The sequence below is a fragment of the Lontra canadensis genome, unplaced genomic scaffold (genome assembly GCF_010015895.1).
Source record: "Lontra canadensis isolate GAN:19392208 unplaced genomic scaffold, GSC_riverotter_1.0 scaffold83, whole genome shotgun sequence".
NCBI lineage: Eukaryota > Metazoa > Chordata > Mammalia > Carnivora > Mustelidae > Lontra > Lontra canadensis.
The window spans coordinates 3,022,570-3,036,698 of NW_022631077.1; the positions used below are offsets into that span (position 1 = coordinate 3,022,570).

Consider the following 14,129-nt stretch of genomic DNA (forward strand, 5'->3'; position numbering starts at 1 on the left):
AAAAATGTTTTCTTTTGATTAAAAAGCATGATAAAATCATTTAATATATCTTTTATAATATACATCTACATTTGACTGCGATGGGGAGCATGTCAGGTGTGGATTTGGTTGTACTAAGAGCACATTCCCATGTGCTTAGATAGTTACGGACTTCAGGCTATGCCAGCACTCACCCTTTTCCTTTAAAATAATGCTCTAAACTTCCTGCTATCTTTAGAGAGGCATGAAACTATCACAGGTGCTGGACAATACAAGGTTTATGTTCTAAAAAAGAAAAGAAAAATATATTCTATATCTAGTCGAAAAATCATGTGGTTTCACTAAAACGTGAATTTGTACCTTTTTCATAATTATTGGGTTGTTTTTATAAAAATAAAGCTGTTTCCTTAGGAAAAAAAAAAAAACTTTTGCCAATTGGAATATCTTCATTGTGGAAAAAAAAAAGACATTTTCCTCTGAAAATAATTTCAGTGCCTGGCTAGATGAACATTCACTGACTTATTCAAATGAAAACATATCATTGTGCTTCTAGAAACAAGGTTTTTTCACTAGCACAGTCTGAGATAGCATCTGGAAACTGCCACCAAAATGTTTAGATTCAGAAGCAAGCATCCATGTATGGAGCTGGACCACGCTGACTCAGTGCCACCATTGCCAAAGGCGACTGTCCATGATGGTGTTCTGCAGGCTGGTAACATCATCTCATGTCCTCTGCTTCCAACCATATGTTCACAAATGTTTGAATTTATATTTAAACTCAATATCATTTAATGGTGGTAAAACACCCAAGCCTGCACGAGATTGGTCCAAAGGGGGACATTTAACCTGGCTGTCCACAAGCTCCAGTTCAAAATAGGAAAGCATCAGAATCAAAAACTGTTTGATTTCCTGGACAGCAAATATTCTTCCCGGACAAATTGTCGCTCCTGACCCAAAGGGCATGTAGTAATACTTTAACTTTATTCCGTTATTATAGAAGGTGGTCTTTGTCTTCCCATTTTCGTCAAGATATCGATCGTATTTAAAGGTCTGCAATAAAAATACAAAGAGAACACAACTATAAGCTAGTTTTAAAGGAATTTATCTGTTTCTTGACCTGGATGCTCCAAAGAATAATTTTCCTTTTTAATCTAATCTAATGGCAATTTAGCAAATTCCCCACTTCGACTCAGAAATTAATAAGGAATAGGAGTTTAACAAGAACTGAGGGGAACATAAAAGGCTTTATTATACCTTCCATCCTGCCTGGGGGACCATTTCCTCCATTAGGGCAAAACAAGAAGGAAGAGTTCAGATTAGAAACTAGAAGAGACATATATTAGCCTCTAATTTCCTGGATTTGGGAGCAGGCAGTTATTAAGGGAAAAGAAAGACAGCAGCTTTATAATCATGATTGTAAACATAATCTAGCAGAGATGATGCGATGACAAGTATCAGAAATTGTAAAGTTCAGACCATCATCCAATTTTTCCAAAATCTATGAATATTGGACATAAGTAAGAAGACAATGCCTAGGGGCGCCTGGGTGGCTCAGTGGGTTAAGCCGCTGCCTTCAGCTCAGGTCATGATCTCAGGATCCTGGGATCGAGTCCTGCATTGGGCTCTCTGCTCAGCAGGGAGCCTGCTTACCTCTCTCTCTCTCTCTCTCTCTCTCTCTGCCTGCCTCTCTGTCTACTTGTGATCTCTCTCTGTCAAATAAATAAATAAAATCTTTAAAAAAAAAAAGAAGACAATGCCTATGGCTTCAGTGATTAAAATCAATTCTGCAATAGTAAATGTCCTCATTATTTTAAAAATGTATTTATTTATTAAAGAGAGAGAGAGTACACCTTTGGTGGGGAAGTGCAGAGGGAGAGGGAGCGACATAATCTTAAGCAGACTCCCAACCGAGCACAGAGCCCAACATGTGGGGCTCCATCTCATGACCCGTGAGATCATGACCTGAGTCCAATGTGTAAGCGACTGAGCCACCCAGGTGCCCTGGTAAATTTCCTCTTTATTTCCATCTGGGTGAACATCACCTGGATATTGAGTTTTGATGAACAGTCACTTACCAAAGGGTCTGGGTAGATTTCTGGATCGAAATGCATCAACTGCGGATAAAGAGCTATGATGTCATCTTTGCGGATGTTATAAGAACTGTCCTGGAGGTGCAAAGTGAAGTCCTCTTTAGCAGTCCGGATGTTCAGGGAGGCACTGGAAAGCCTCAGAGACTCCTTGATGATGCTATCTAAATATTTTTAAAAGACGAAATGAGGAGGAGGAGGAAAGGAAGAACAAATCAATTAAAGACCTCCTAAAATGGAGTCTGAAATACTGCTAAGAGCTTATGACACAAGAACAAACTTGTGAACGAACTAGGGGAAGCTGGCCAGATAAAACTTTCCCGTTTGTTTTTTTTTTCTGTTGCCACTATGCCGTAATCAGTGATTCACTTGTGTCTGAAAGTCGTTTTTACCTGACAATCTGAGTTTATAGTAACCATTTCATAAACATATAATCTTTGTGATCATCAATGACAACTAGACTTTTATAACTTTATGGAAAAATAATCTTATTTCTACATGACACTAGACATCTAATACAATTGGAGAAATCAGTAAATCACTTTTATGTGAATTATTCAAAGTTTATTGCTTCTGAGATTTAATATACTGATATCATTTTCATACAGAAATGTTTTTCCAGATGTTTAATGCCACTTCAGTTCAGTGTTTCCAAGACCCCATTTTCATGATTATGCCCCCTGGTGGTGTATGATAATGCCCTACTGTCTGGTAAAGATGTAAAGGGGCAAAAAGAACCACCCTGCAAATAGCTAAAATAAGCAGATCCAATGAGAGGGTCTCGCCCGACCTTCCAGCTTCTCATATTTTAACGGTCATATGATCATCATATGATCGTGTGTAAAATCATAACATGTTAGCCCTTTCTTTTACAAATGAGAAAAGCAAGTCCTCCCAAAATGAAGTGACATGTTTGGGGTCTTCCGTGGTGGGCAGAACCCAACGTAGAACATATGCTTCTGGCCTCATGGTCCCTTCCACTAAGAGCTGCTGCTTCTAACATGCACGGGGCTCTTTCCTCAAGAGAGAAGTCGCAAAACAAAAAGAAAACTCTTCATAACTAAAAAATAGAGTACTTTTGTATTTCTGTAAAACACAGAGATGCAAAAAAAGAAATGCAAAATAACCATCTATCTCATCACTCAACCCATGCAGCAAATCGTGGTGTCTTGATGGTACTTGATGGTACTTTTTCCTCCTTTATTTCATGAAAATGAGTAATATGCTCCCATTAATCATAACATCCGTGGTAAGGATAATAATAATAAAGAAGACAGAGTAAGGCAGGGCAGAGAAACAGTTGAGAAGGTAGGGTCAGGAGGCCCACATTAACACTGTATCTGGTTTCAACATTCCATCCCAGGTATGAACTTAACCTTTCTGTGTCAATTTCCTGATCTGTTCTATAGAAACTAGTCACCAGTCATAGGATTGTGGTGAGGATCAAACAGGACAACGCATAGGAAATACTTAGCTTAATGCCTACAGGTAAGTGCATAATAGATATTGATGATTACTATTTGTGGGACACAGTAAATGAAATGTAACGTAGTAAGCATACCTAACACGGGCATGTCATTCAGTTGCATTTGATTCAAACAAATAGGACTGCCGTCAAAGCTGATTTTCTGGCCAGCGTTTTCTAGTGTTTTATTCACTTCTTCAGTAGCAGCTTTCATTGCTTCAGGGCTCCTAGCAAAAGTGGAGAAAAGAAGAGATATACAGAAAACAAATGTTTTCTACACCAAAAGATCAGCAAATGGATAGATGTTTTCCCCTTCTTTTAACTAGGTGGTCAAGATACCAGAGAAGGTAGGAAAGGGACGTTCCCAATTACTTTTTACTCCTTTTATAATTGTGTCTAAGTCCTTGGATATTAGCAAGAATTGTTGCCTTAAAAGATTTTGGGGGAAAAAAAGGATTTTGCAACACAAAAGTAAAACTTGGGCATATTTTATAAATAAATGATTCTAATAAAGATTAAATGGTCAAATTCATCATATACATAGCAATTGAGAAGGAAAATTGCATGTGAGATAACAATTATAAAATATTAGCTACTTGCAAATGGATATCAAAATTTACTCTTAAAACCCATACTATGATTTCATGTAGAACAACAGTTTTTCCTTTCTTATATTGTTCTAGCACTTTAACTTGTAAAATGAATGTATAGTGCGTTTTAGTGCACGGACATTTACTGGATTCTTAGTGCCATGGGGAGGGATTTATATAACATGACTGCAGTAAATTCAGTCTCAGAAATGTTGACTGATAGGTGTATGTGTGACTGTCATAAAAGGGCTACTGTTTATAATATTACACTGATGTCATAGCCTTACTGAAAATATATGAATTTATTCTGGATGGAGGTCTCTCAAGTAAAAACTTGGGAAGACATTTAACATTTGAGACAGATCAGTATTGGGTTTTTATATCTGATATTTTTTCTAATTTTTTTTTTTTTTTTTGAGAGAGAGAGAGAGAGCACACACGCACGCATGCATGAGTGGGAGAGAAGGGCAGTGGAAGAATTTTGAGCAGGCTCCATGCTCAGGGCAGATCCTGATATGATCTCACAACCCTGAGATCATGACCTGGAAAGAAATCTAGAGTCAGGCGCTTAACCACGCATACGCCCCTAAATACTTGTTACATTAAAGACATAAAAACTATCAGCCGTCACTGGAAATTTGGCATTCCCATTGCTACAGAGTAGTAATTTTGTCTCCATGTGAGACTAATCATGCAATTTAACCAAAATAATCCAATAAACCATTTGAATGTCAAATTTCCAAAAGACTAACACTTTGGAACATAATCATGTTATGTAAAGTAAATGTTGCATACAGAGTTTTTGTTGCATACATTTAAAAGGTAAAATCGAGCCAAAGCCCATCAATAAAAATCAGTAGGATTGATCCGTAGCTATCACAGTTGGTCAAAGAAACACTAAGACAGAATTAATGGGGTGGAAACAAACTGTTAATACACAAACAACTAAGGCATAGGCACTGCTCTCTCGCTGTCCATGAGCCAGAATCACTTAAATACATTTTTATGATTATGAAGACAGAATTCATCAATTTAAGTAGGCATGTCATGGGGAACAGCCTGGGGAATTCACGCCCAGGTGGCCCGAACTGACCCTACACAGTGCATTCTTTCCCCCTAGAAAGGTCTCTGCTTTCACAAGATGTGTGTACCAGGCACGGTTGCTTATAGTTTTGTGAGGACTGGATGAACTGATACTTGTTAAACATTTATAAAGTAAATGTCACCTTCTTGATCGATAGCATGATAAAGTACCATGACTCTTTTTTTTTTTAGTTAAAATAGTAGCTTTTCTACTTTCAATTAAAATAAAGAAATAAATGGATAAATTGCTAGTTACCTAATCATTTGAAATAAGCTCCAGAAAGTCGCCGGAATGGTGTTTGCTTGGGACGCCCAGAGGATAGCAAGGTGTGTCTTAGCCTTATCCATGTCGTCTAAGGTGGAAAGCATGTCATTCAGAAACCTGACCAGTTCTGAGATACGGTCTCTCTTTCCGAGGTTCTCATGCCTCAAGCCCTCTGCCAGTTTTTCCCTAGCGTGATGTGCGGTCTTGAACACATGAATAGGGAGGCCTGCTACCAGAGCCGGAAAGATTTTGTCAAATTCCTTGAAGTGGTCAAGGTTATTCAGAATGAGTCCTTTTTGTGCATCTTGCCCTGTAAGATCTTTGCCAAAGAGAGTTAAATACCCAGCTTCAAACATCACTTGGTAGCAGAAGGAATACATCCCTTCCGTCACCCAGGCAGACATCTTTGATTTAGATACCAGTGGACGTCTCATGACAAGTTGGAGGTTCTCCATCATGGCTTCTGTGAGGGAATTCAAGCCATCGCCCTGCAGGGTTTTGATGAAAGTTTTATTTATATTATCAGTGGTATTTCCATCACTTGGGTCAATGCTTCTGTGCCCAAATGCCTGATGACAAATGAAATGTGTGAAAAGAAGAGATTAAACTAGATGCAGTGCTAGAAAATGGCTGAAAAACAGATTAGATACTTTCATAATTCTCTACTTGTTAAAAACAGGGCAGGAGGGAAATTGGCCTTTGCACATACAAGTTCCTAGCACTTTCCAAATAAATGGCCAAATCCTACCCTTCCTGGAAGGCCAAGTTGAAATTCCAGCTCTTCAGGGAAAGGTCCCTCAACCATGCAAGTTGTCCATTTTTTATTTTTCTTATGCTACTGAATCTACTGGCAGGTTAATTTGGTATTAATTCGTATTTGTCTGAATCATCAGTTCTCTTCTATATTTTTTGCTAAGCGATGCCAAAATATCTGGTCACTTGCTTAACAAAATTAAACAATTGTGTGGCAAAAGTGTGGTAAAACAATTGTTCAGTGATCACTTTCCACCACATGTGCTCTGGGAGTTATGTAGATAACTGACACGGAGATAACTAACATGTCAGTTATGTAGATAACTGACATGACTGACACGAAGGAGTTTGTACCTGTCTTTCTGATACAGCACCATCTGGATCAGTAAAATATTTCATTTTTATTTCATTCCAGGTGATTAAGAAATGACAAATATATGCCTATGTTGACTTTTGAAACGATTATTACCAAGAGGTTCTGTCTAATTGGATACATTGTATTTCTAAGAATCTCCATGGAAGGGTAACTCTCTTCAGTATCTCTATTTTTAAGTCTAAGAACATCAAAAGGCTAAATAGACTGACATACTAAAAAATAGAAAACAAGCAGAATGCTGTATAAATGGGAAACTGGTTACCTTTGCAGAAGTAGTGAAGTGAAACTTTTTCCAATCCAAGTATTTCCCATGGCACAACACCTTCTGGTATGACAAGGGATTTGTGATGAAGTGAACATAATTTCCCATCAATCTGCAGGTGAAAACGTGACCATGTTTCCTTTGATTTGCTCTCAGGAACTCAAGAGGATTGGCACCAAATTTCAGAGCACATCCCAGGTATGGAATCAACCCATTCTCCAGAGGTGGTTCACCCATTTGTCTGTAAGACACAAACATATGATGAGAATGGGAAATTATGCATTTTTTTTATTTACACCTGATTTAATCTTTTACTACTGACTTCAAACTTCAAAACTCTATAGTTATAGGTAGTTCTCTTGTTGATGGAACCCTGCTCTTCTACTAAAATAATGGGTTATATTAACCTAGTAACATGATATGTTGATAAAAATGATTGCTAAATCCATCCATCCATGCATTCCACGAGCACTTATTGGATGTCCACTGTGTTGATAGTCACTTTTTCCAGTGATGAGGTTAAAGGATCAACAAGACCAACAGGATTCTGCCTCTCAGTACAGATGAAGCTACATTTCAGTGTTCATATTTTTCCTAAACATCATTTGCCTGAGTCTCTCAAAATGTTTTATTTGATTGTTTTCTTTAAAGATATAGAATACTGAATTGCAGAGAAGATGGCAAAATTGAAGTTTTCAAAATCTTCATAGTTTAAAGATATTATTATTCTGTGATGATTCTTGAAGATAAGAAGAATCTGATTTGAGAAATTAGTTTATTTTAAAATGAAATTAGGTAAGATAAATATTGACAGGATCACCAACTGTGATTCAACACTCTTTCATGCTATTTGTGGTCTCTTTTTTATTGAAGTATAGTTGACACACAGTCTTTCATGCTATTTTAAGTGTTTTTATTAAAGAATATTAATTTTTCATCATAAACTCATATCCCTCTTGACAGAACTACTTAGCATAAAATAATTATGTTCATTTTATGAGTTCAAAGATAACTAAGGTTAACTAAAACTAGAAATTATCAGGCCTGAATTAAAATACCTTAAAGCACATGCATACACACACACACACACACACACACACACACACACCCCAACTTGTAAACAAGAGACAACACATAGAATTCTACATAGCTGAAGATATGCTGTGGGTAATTTTATCTTTTGGAGATTGACATAACAGAACACTGACATAACCCTCCCCAAAATATTCTTTGAGCCAATCAGAAGGTAAATAAATATGGCTATGTATGTGACCCTATTTGTATTTCTTGTCTTCTTGAGCCAATTATAAATAGAAGTGATGTTACCTAAATTTAGTAGTTGCCCAATTTACCATAGTTGATTATCATTAATGAGAAGAAGGTAATAGAATGACCAATGCAGGCTCTGTGCTCTTGTCCAAACCTAGCTGAGACTATACAGTGCACAAGAACTAGCTGAGAAGAGAACATGCATTTAGTCAGAGCATCTATTTAATCCTCATGCTAGAAAGAAACTTTTTCCAAAGCAGATCCCACTTAACACTTGTATCCTTACTAACCCAGACTTCTTCTTTATATCCACCCAGAAACATACACAGAGAATAAAATTTTCTTATAAAATTTCTGTCACCTATGTTTAACAAGTTTGTACATTTTTGCATGACCATGGGTATGTCAATACTAGAAGGGAAGCATTGTCATTCAATCTTTTGTTAGATGTAATAAGATGCCACTTAGAATTTTTAAATCATATTTTAAATTTAAAGTTCTTTCGGTTAAAAAAAGGAAGAAAATGCTAGTGAGCATAAGTACAGAACACCTGATTGATTATATAACAATGAAGGTAAAAGAACTTTAAATGAATGAACTAAAATGTGGCTTAAAGATAAAACTTTCCTTACCTTCTCCTCATTCCAAGAATAAGCCAAAAACAACAGCACACTGCTACAACAATCCCCCAGATCAAAGATATGGTCATCATTTTGCAAATCTAATGCAAAACTTCTGAGGAGGAGAGTCTGTGATTAGAAAGGTAAGGATGTCACTGAACAGAGACTCCAGCTAGACTTATATAAGGTAAGATCCTACATTTATTTGAGTGACCAAAGCAAACAATTAACCATTTGTTCATCCTATTAGAAAAAAAATAAATAAATAACTGGCCTTGAACTAAGTCCACAGGTATCAGAAGAGGTTCCAAAACAATCAGAGACCTGCAATACTTGATAAGTTGAAGGTCTCTCAAACAGATGCTGACTTAACATTCAGATCTGATAACAACAGCTAATTTTGCAAGTTTAGTTTCATGCTTATGAAAAGGACAAATCATAAAATGTTCAAGGTGAACATATCAAATAGCAATGTAAAATATAATAATCTGAAGAAAAATAAGCATATGTTACTGTCAAGCTAGTGGCTGGATCTTGTTACCTTTTGAAGAAGAAATCAATTTAAATGATTAACAAGAGATATGGCGGTCAAGTTCAAAGGAAAGAGAACTGGGTGAAAAGTTTCTGCTGCTTCATGTTTCAGAGCTTTTACAAAATCATAGATATTTTACTATATATAGTAACACGTTACTTACCTAACACTCTTAAGAAAGTATGCCACATAAGTTCATCTTTCAATTAAACAGTTTATTTTAAGCATCACAATTTTATCAACCATTTTTGCTAATTGAAAATGTTTATTAATTTGTCTAATTGTTAAAGTAACACAATGTCATTTCAAATCATTTAGGACAAAGTGAAACGTATCTTGGTAGAAAGTGAAAGTCAGTTTATAATTAACCTCCACTACTACTCTTCACCCAGAAGCAATAACTGTTAACTATATGGTATGTATCCTTCTGAATTTAATTTCAGCATACTCATATACATTACTTGAGCATCTATTCTGTGCCAAGAAATCTTCAAAAGTATTCCGGTTATGGGTGTTAACAAAATGGACGGATTTCCTACTATAATGGAGACTTTATTTCAATAGAGAGATATTAAAATGTGTTATGAATAAAACAAAATGTGGTGTAGAGATTACTGGGGATGAGAGCAACTTTAGATATGGTATTCAGGGAAGAGCTCCCTGAGGAGGTGACATTTAAGATCTGAATGACAAGAAATGATTAATCAAGTGAAAATCAGGAGGAAGAGAATTCTAGGGAGAGGGAACACCACATGCAAAGGTCCCGAGTCGAGCATGAGCTTAGTGTGTCTAAGAACCAGAATGAAAGTAAGAGAGATCAGAGCAGAGGCACTAAGGGGAAACTTGGTTAAGGTATAAAGACAAGAACTAGTTCAGATATAGTGATGCTTTAGAGTTAGGAGAGACAGATTTTGGGAGGCAACAGGTCAAAATACAAGCTTTAGTCTGTAGATTGCTGTGTGTTGTCAAGTTGACCTGGAACATAAAAGAGTCTGAAGCTGGCAAGAAAAACCAGGTTGGAAATAGAAATCTCGAGTCTTCAGTTTTGGGATGGTATTTAAAGCCAAAAGACCGTGTAAGATCACCAAGGGAGAAAATAAAGCCCAGGAAAAGAATATAGTCCAACACCAGGCCACAAAACACTCCAATTATTGAGGTCAGTCAGAGAGCAGGAAAAGAGGAGATAGGTAAGGAAGAACCAGGAAGAAACCCAAGAAAATGTGGTGTCATAAGAAGCAAGAGGAGAATCACTTGAAGTTGAGAATGAACTGTGTCACATGCTACTTTGAGGTCAAGAAAGATAACAAAGAAACTTGGATTTGACAACATGCATATAGTTGGTGAGTCTCACATAAACACATAGAGATGGGTTATATTGGATACTTTTTTTGTTTTACAGCATTAAAAAATAAATGCCACGTTATGGACATTTCCTGTGTGTGTGAGAGAGATTCTTTATGTATGTATATGTCTCTTCACCTTTAATGTGTGTATAATCTCCCATTGACTAAATCAGTTTACTGATTCCCTACCGATAGACATTTGGTTTGTTCCTAGATTTGGGCCATAGAATTCACAGAATAATCTCATGGGTTTTTTTGCCTCCTTAAGCAGAGCCACAAATCTTTTTGTGTTTTGTGATTTATGATACTTATTAATGTCATTGTATGGCAATACATAGATTTCTCAATCAACGGGGTTTTTTAGGGTTTTGTGCGCATTATATATATTTAGAATGATGTGCTTTTTTTTAATTACTGTTTTTCTCTATGACTCTGTAGGCTAAATTTTAAATGCAGGATATCACAGTTAGAGAAAGCACCAAACTAATATCTGAACAATTTAACCCTTTAGAGTCACCTCTCAAACAAATGAAAACAAACAAAACACCTAAAGGAAAGGGGACATGGGATCTCTAAATATCATCTTGCAACTTCCTGTGAATCCATAATTATGTCAAAATTAAAGATTTTCAAATGGTGCAAGAGAAATACGTTTGTAACCCTGGGAAAACTTCCTTAGGTTTTGTCTCAGAACCCTACAGACTCCTTTCAAATACAGCCTGGTTAGTATTTATCTCTATTTTCCTTACCCTGATCTATCCCTTTAATGTCTTCACTTACTATTCCTCTTCTATACAACAAAAGCCCAGGAAACTCACACACAGTTTCTTTCAGTTGACTGAGGGAAAGCAATGACTTGAATATCAATATTCCTATTTTTTTCTTGTAATATATGTTTTATGTGTTCCTTCTGAGGATGTCACTTCTTACTGCTGTCACATGTCCACATAGGGATCCATTACACCCCTAATATGCTTCTAATCTGATAAGTGGGATTGTGGATAGATGCTTGTTACAGTTGTCAAAACTATTAGTAGGCTTCGTGGAAATACGTAAAAGATTTCCTGGTGAGACAAGGGTGTCAATCTTCATGCATGGATTTTAGGACATCTCAGGGTGCTCAGAGAGTATCAGGTGTTAAATAAATGTTAGCTGAGGTGGAAGGTCCTTTTCTCGCTTGTTTACTCTCCACTATGTGTCAAAATGTGAAATTTGTTTTCTCTTGCTCCCCTTCTCTCTCTCTCTCCACAATCACACACTCACACTCACACACACACACACATACACACCCATACACACCCACACTCACACTGAGCACCTACTCCTTATGTCAGGCACTGCAGCAATACTGGGGACACAGTGGTAAATGAGACAGCCATGAACCCTGACCCTGTGGGGCTTCCACTGCAGTGAGGGAAAGAGTAAGTACCCCAGTCCACAAAGAAGGATGTTCTCCTTGCCAGACGGCCCAGCAGGATAATTGAGTTTTATCTAAATGCTCTAATCCTCCCATTGCCTGTCAATGTCCTCTTTTAGAGAGTAGCATAGACTACATGCTCACTGATGTGCAAGAAACCCTTCTTCTGAGCCTCAGAGACTGGAGGGCCTGAGTCCAAGACCCCATCACCACGAACAGATGTATACAAAAAAAGGACACTCAAACTAGACAAGCAGAAAGCAATAAAGAACAACTAGAACTACCAGCTTCTGTAGACTGATGACACATTTAAGTGCAGTAAACATCATTTACATGGAACTTACACATCAGTATGATTGCTTTAAATAAAATGAGCTATGAATGTGGCCAAACAGTTGAGTCCAATAAGTTGTTTTCCAGAATTTACAAGTCAGACAAGATTGCTTCAATTAATGCAATGCTTTGCATTTTTTCAAGAGCATTGCTGTTCCCATGGACTAAGAATGCACATCAGGTTCCTAATTCAGGGCAAGTCAGTGGGAGATAAAAATGGAATGAGATGGTGAAATTTTGTTATGATTAATTCGGGGCTTTTACAATAAGCATTTAGGAAACATATCTGTTCACATTTGACCCACATCATCTATTCTTTTTAGAAAATAAAAATCCCAATTATGTTATGGCAGATATAGAACATCTGATTCTCAAACACGGTTTTGAATCTTAAACACATGGTGTTGAGGTTGCAAGCGCCTAATACATACACATGTGTCCACTGAACAAATACAATTTCACAAGACTAGAGAATAAGAAGGTGTTAAGTCCTGTCTCAGAGGTTCACGATGTTTTCACATTAGTTTTGAAATTTTTACTTTTTAAAAGCTTCTGACATATACTTTCCTACTTGAATAATCAGCTCAGTTGGGCATGGCAGGTATATTAACTATTTTGAATATGAGAAAGGGGTCACCTGGGCCCCTGGATTCTCCCTCTCCCTCTGCCTCTCCCCTCCACCTTTCTCCTGTGCTCACTCTCTCTTTCTCAAATAAAAATATTGGGGCACCTGGGTGGCTCAGTGGGTTAAATCCTCTGCCTTCAGCTCAGGTCATGATCTCAGGGTCCTGGGATCGAGCCCCGCATCAGGCTCTCTGCTTGGCAGGGAACCTGCTTCCCCCACCCCCTGCCTGCCTCTCTGCCTACTCTGCCTACTATATGTCAGAACATATAAGGCATTTCTCTTCTCCCCTAGAAGGCTGCGTATAGTGCATTTCCCAGGTCTGAGATTTAAATATATTTGTAATTCTTGTGGTAAAAAAAAAAAAAAAACTTGGAGAGGAGTTTTTGTTTACTTGTGATCTCTTGTCTTGTTTACTTGTGATCTCTGTCAAATAAATAAATAAAATCTTTAAAATATATTAAAAATAAAGATGAGGAAAGGGGCGTCTGGGTAGCTCAGTCAGTTAAGCATCTGACTCCTAATTTCAGCTCAGATCATGATCTCAGAATCATGAGATTGAACCCTGTGTTGGTCTCTGTGCTCCATGGAGAATCTGCTTAAGATTCTCTCTCTCCCTCTCACTCTGCCCTTCTCCCCAAGGGAGCATGTTCACATGTGCTTGCTCTCTCTCTTTCTCTCTAAAATAAATAAATAAATCATTAAAAACGAAGATGAGGGGGGCACCTGGGTGGTTTAGTCATTAAGCGTCTGCCTTCAGCTCAGGTCATGATCCCAGGGTCGAGCCTCTCATCAGGCTCCCTTGCTCAGCCGGGAGCCTACTTCTCCCTCTGCCTGCTTCTCCCTCTGCTTGTGCTCTTTCTCTCTGTCAAATAAATAAAGAAAATATTAAAAAAAAAAAAAAGAAGATGAGGAAGTAGAGGGGATGAGGGTTTAGTGGCTAATGGTGCATAGCTTGAAATAGTTCAAATATTGGAGTGGAAGCTGGAATTAAATCTGGGTTCGCATTCTGACTGCCACTGACTAAGTATATACCTTTGAACAAGGTGCTCTCCTCTCCAAGTCTTTGCTTTCTTATCTGTAAAATAGCGATGGTTATAGTGCGTGACTCATAATATAGATATCAAAGTGAA

General features: G+C 37.4%; 1 protein-coding gene across 1 annotated transcript; it reads right to left on the minus strand.

Moving 5' to 3' along the window:
• Positions 1–419: 419 nt before the first annotated feature.
• Positions 420–8,946, minus strand: LOC116882297 (cytochrome P450 7A1). The gene is made up of 6 exons (XM_032882599.1): positions 8,762–8,946; positions 6,861–7,101; positions 5,461–6,038; positions 3,628–3,758; positions 2,055–2,230; positions 420–1,029 (listed from the first exon to the last, which is right to left on the minus strand). Exons 1-6 carry the CDS (start codon positions 8,839–8,841, stop codon positions 730–732), a joined length of 1,506 nt encoding a protein of 501 aa, XP_032738490.1. The 5' UTR covers positions 8,842–8,946; the 3' UTR covers positions 420–729.
• Between the last annotated feature and the right edge of the window lie 5,183 nt (positions 8,947–14,129).

What these genes read in the sequence shown, in the direction of transcription:
- LOC116882297 (XM_032882599.1), bottom strand. Translation starts at nt 8,841, where the DNA reads ATGATGACCATATCTTTGATCTGGGGGATTGTTGTAGCAGTGTGCTGT. An exon ending in GAATGACATGCCCGTGTTAG is followed by an intron (nt 2,231 to 3,627) that starts GTATGCTTACTA and finishes AAAAATATTTAG; the next exon opens with ATAGCATCATCAAGGAGTCT. An exon ending in AAATCTACCCAGACCCTTTG is followed by an intron (nt 1,030 to 2,054) that starts GTAAGTGACTGT and finishes TTTTTATTGCAG; the next exon opens with ACCTTTAAATACGATCGATA.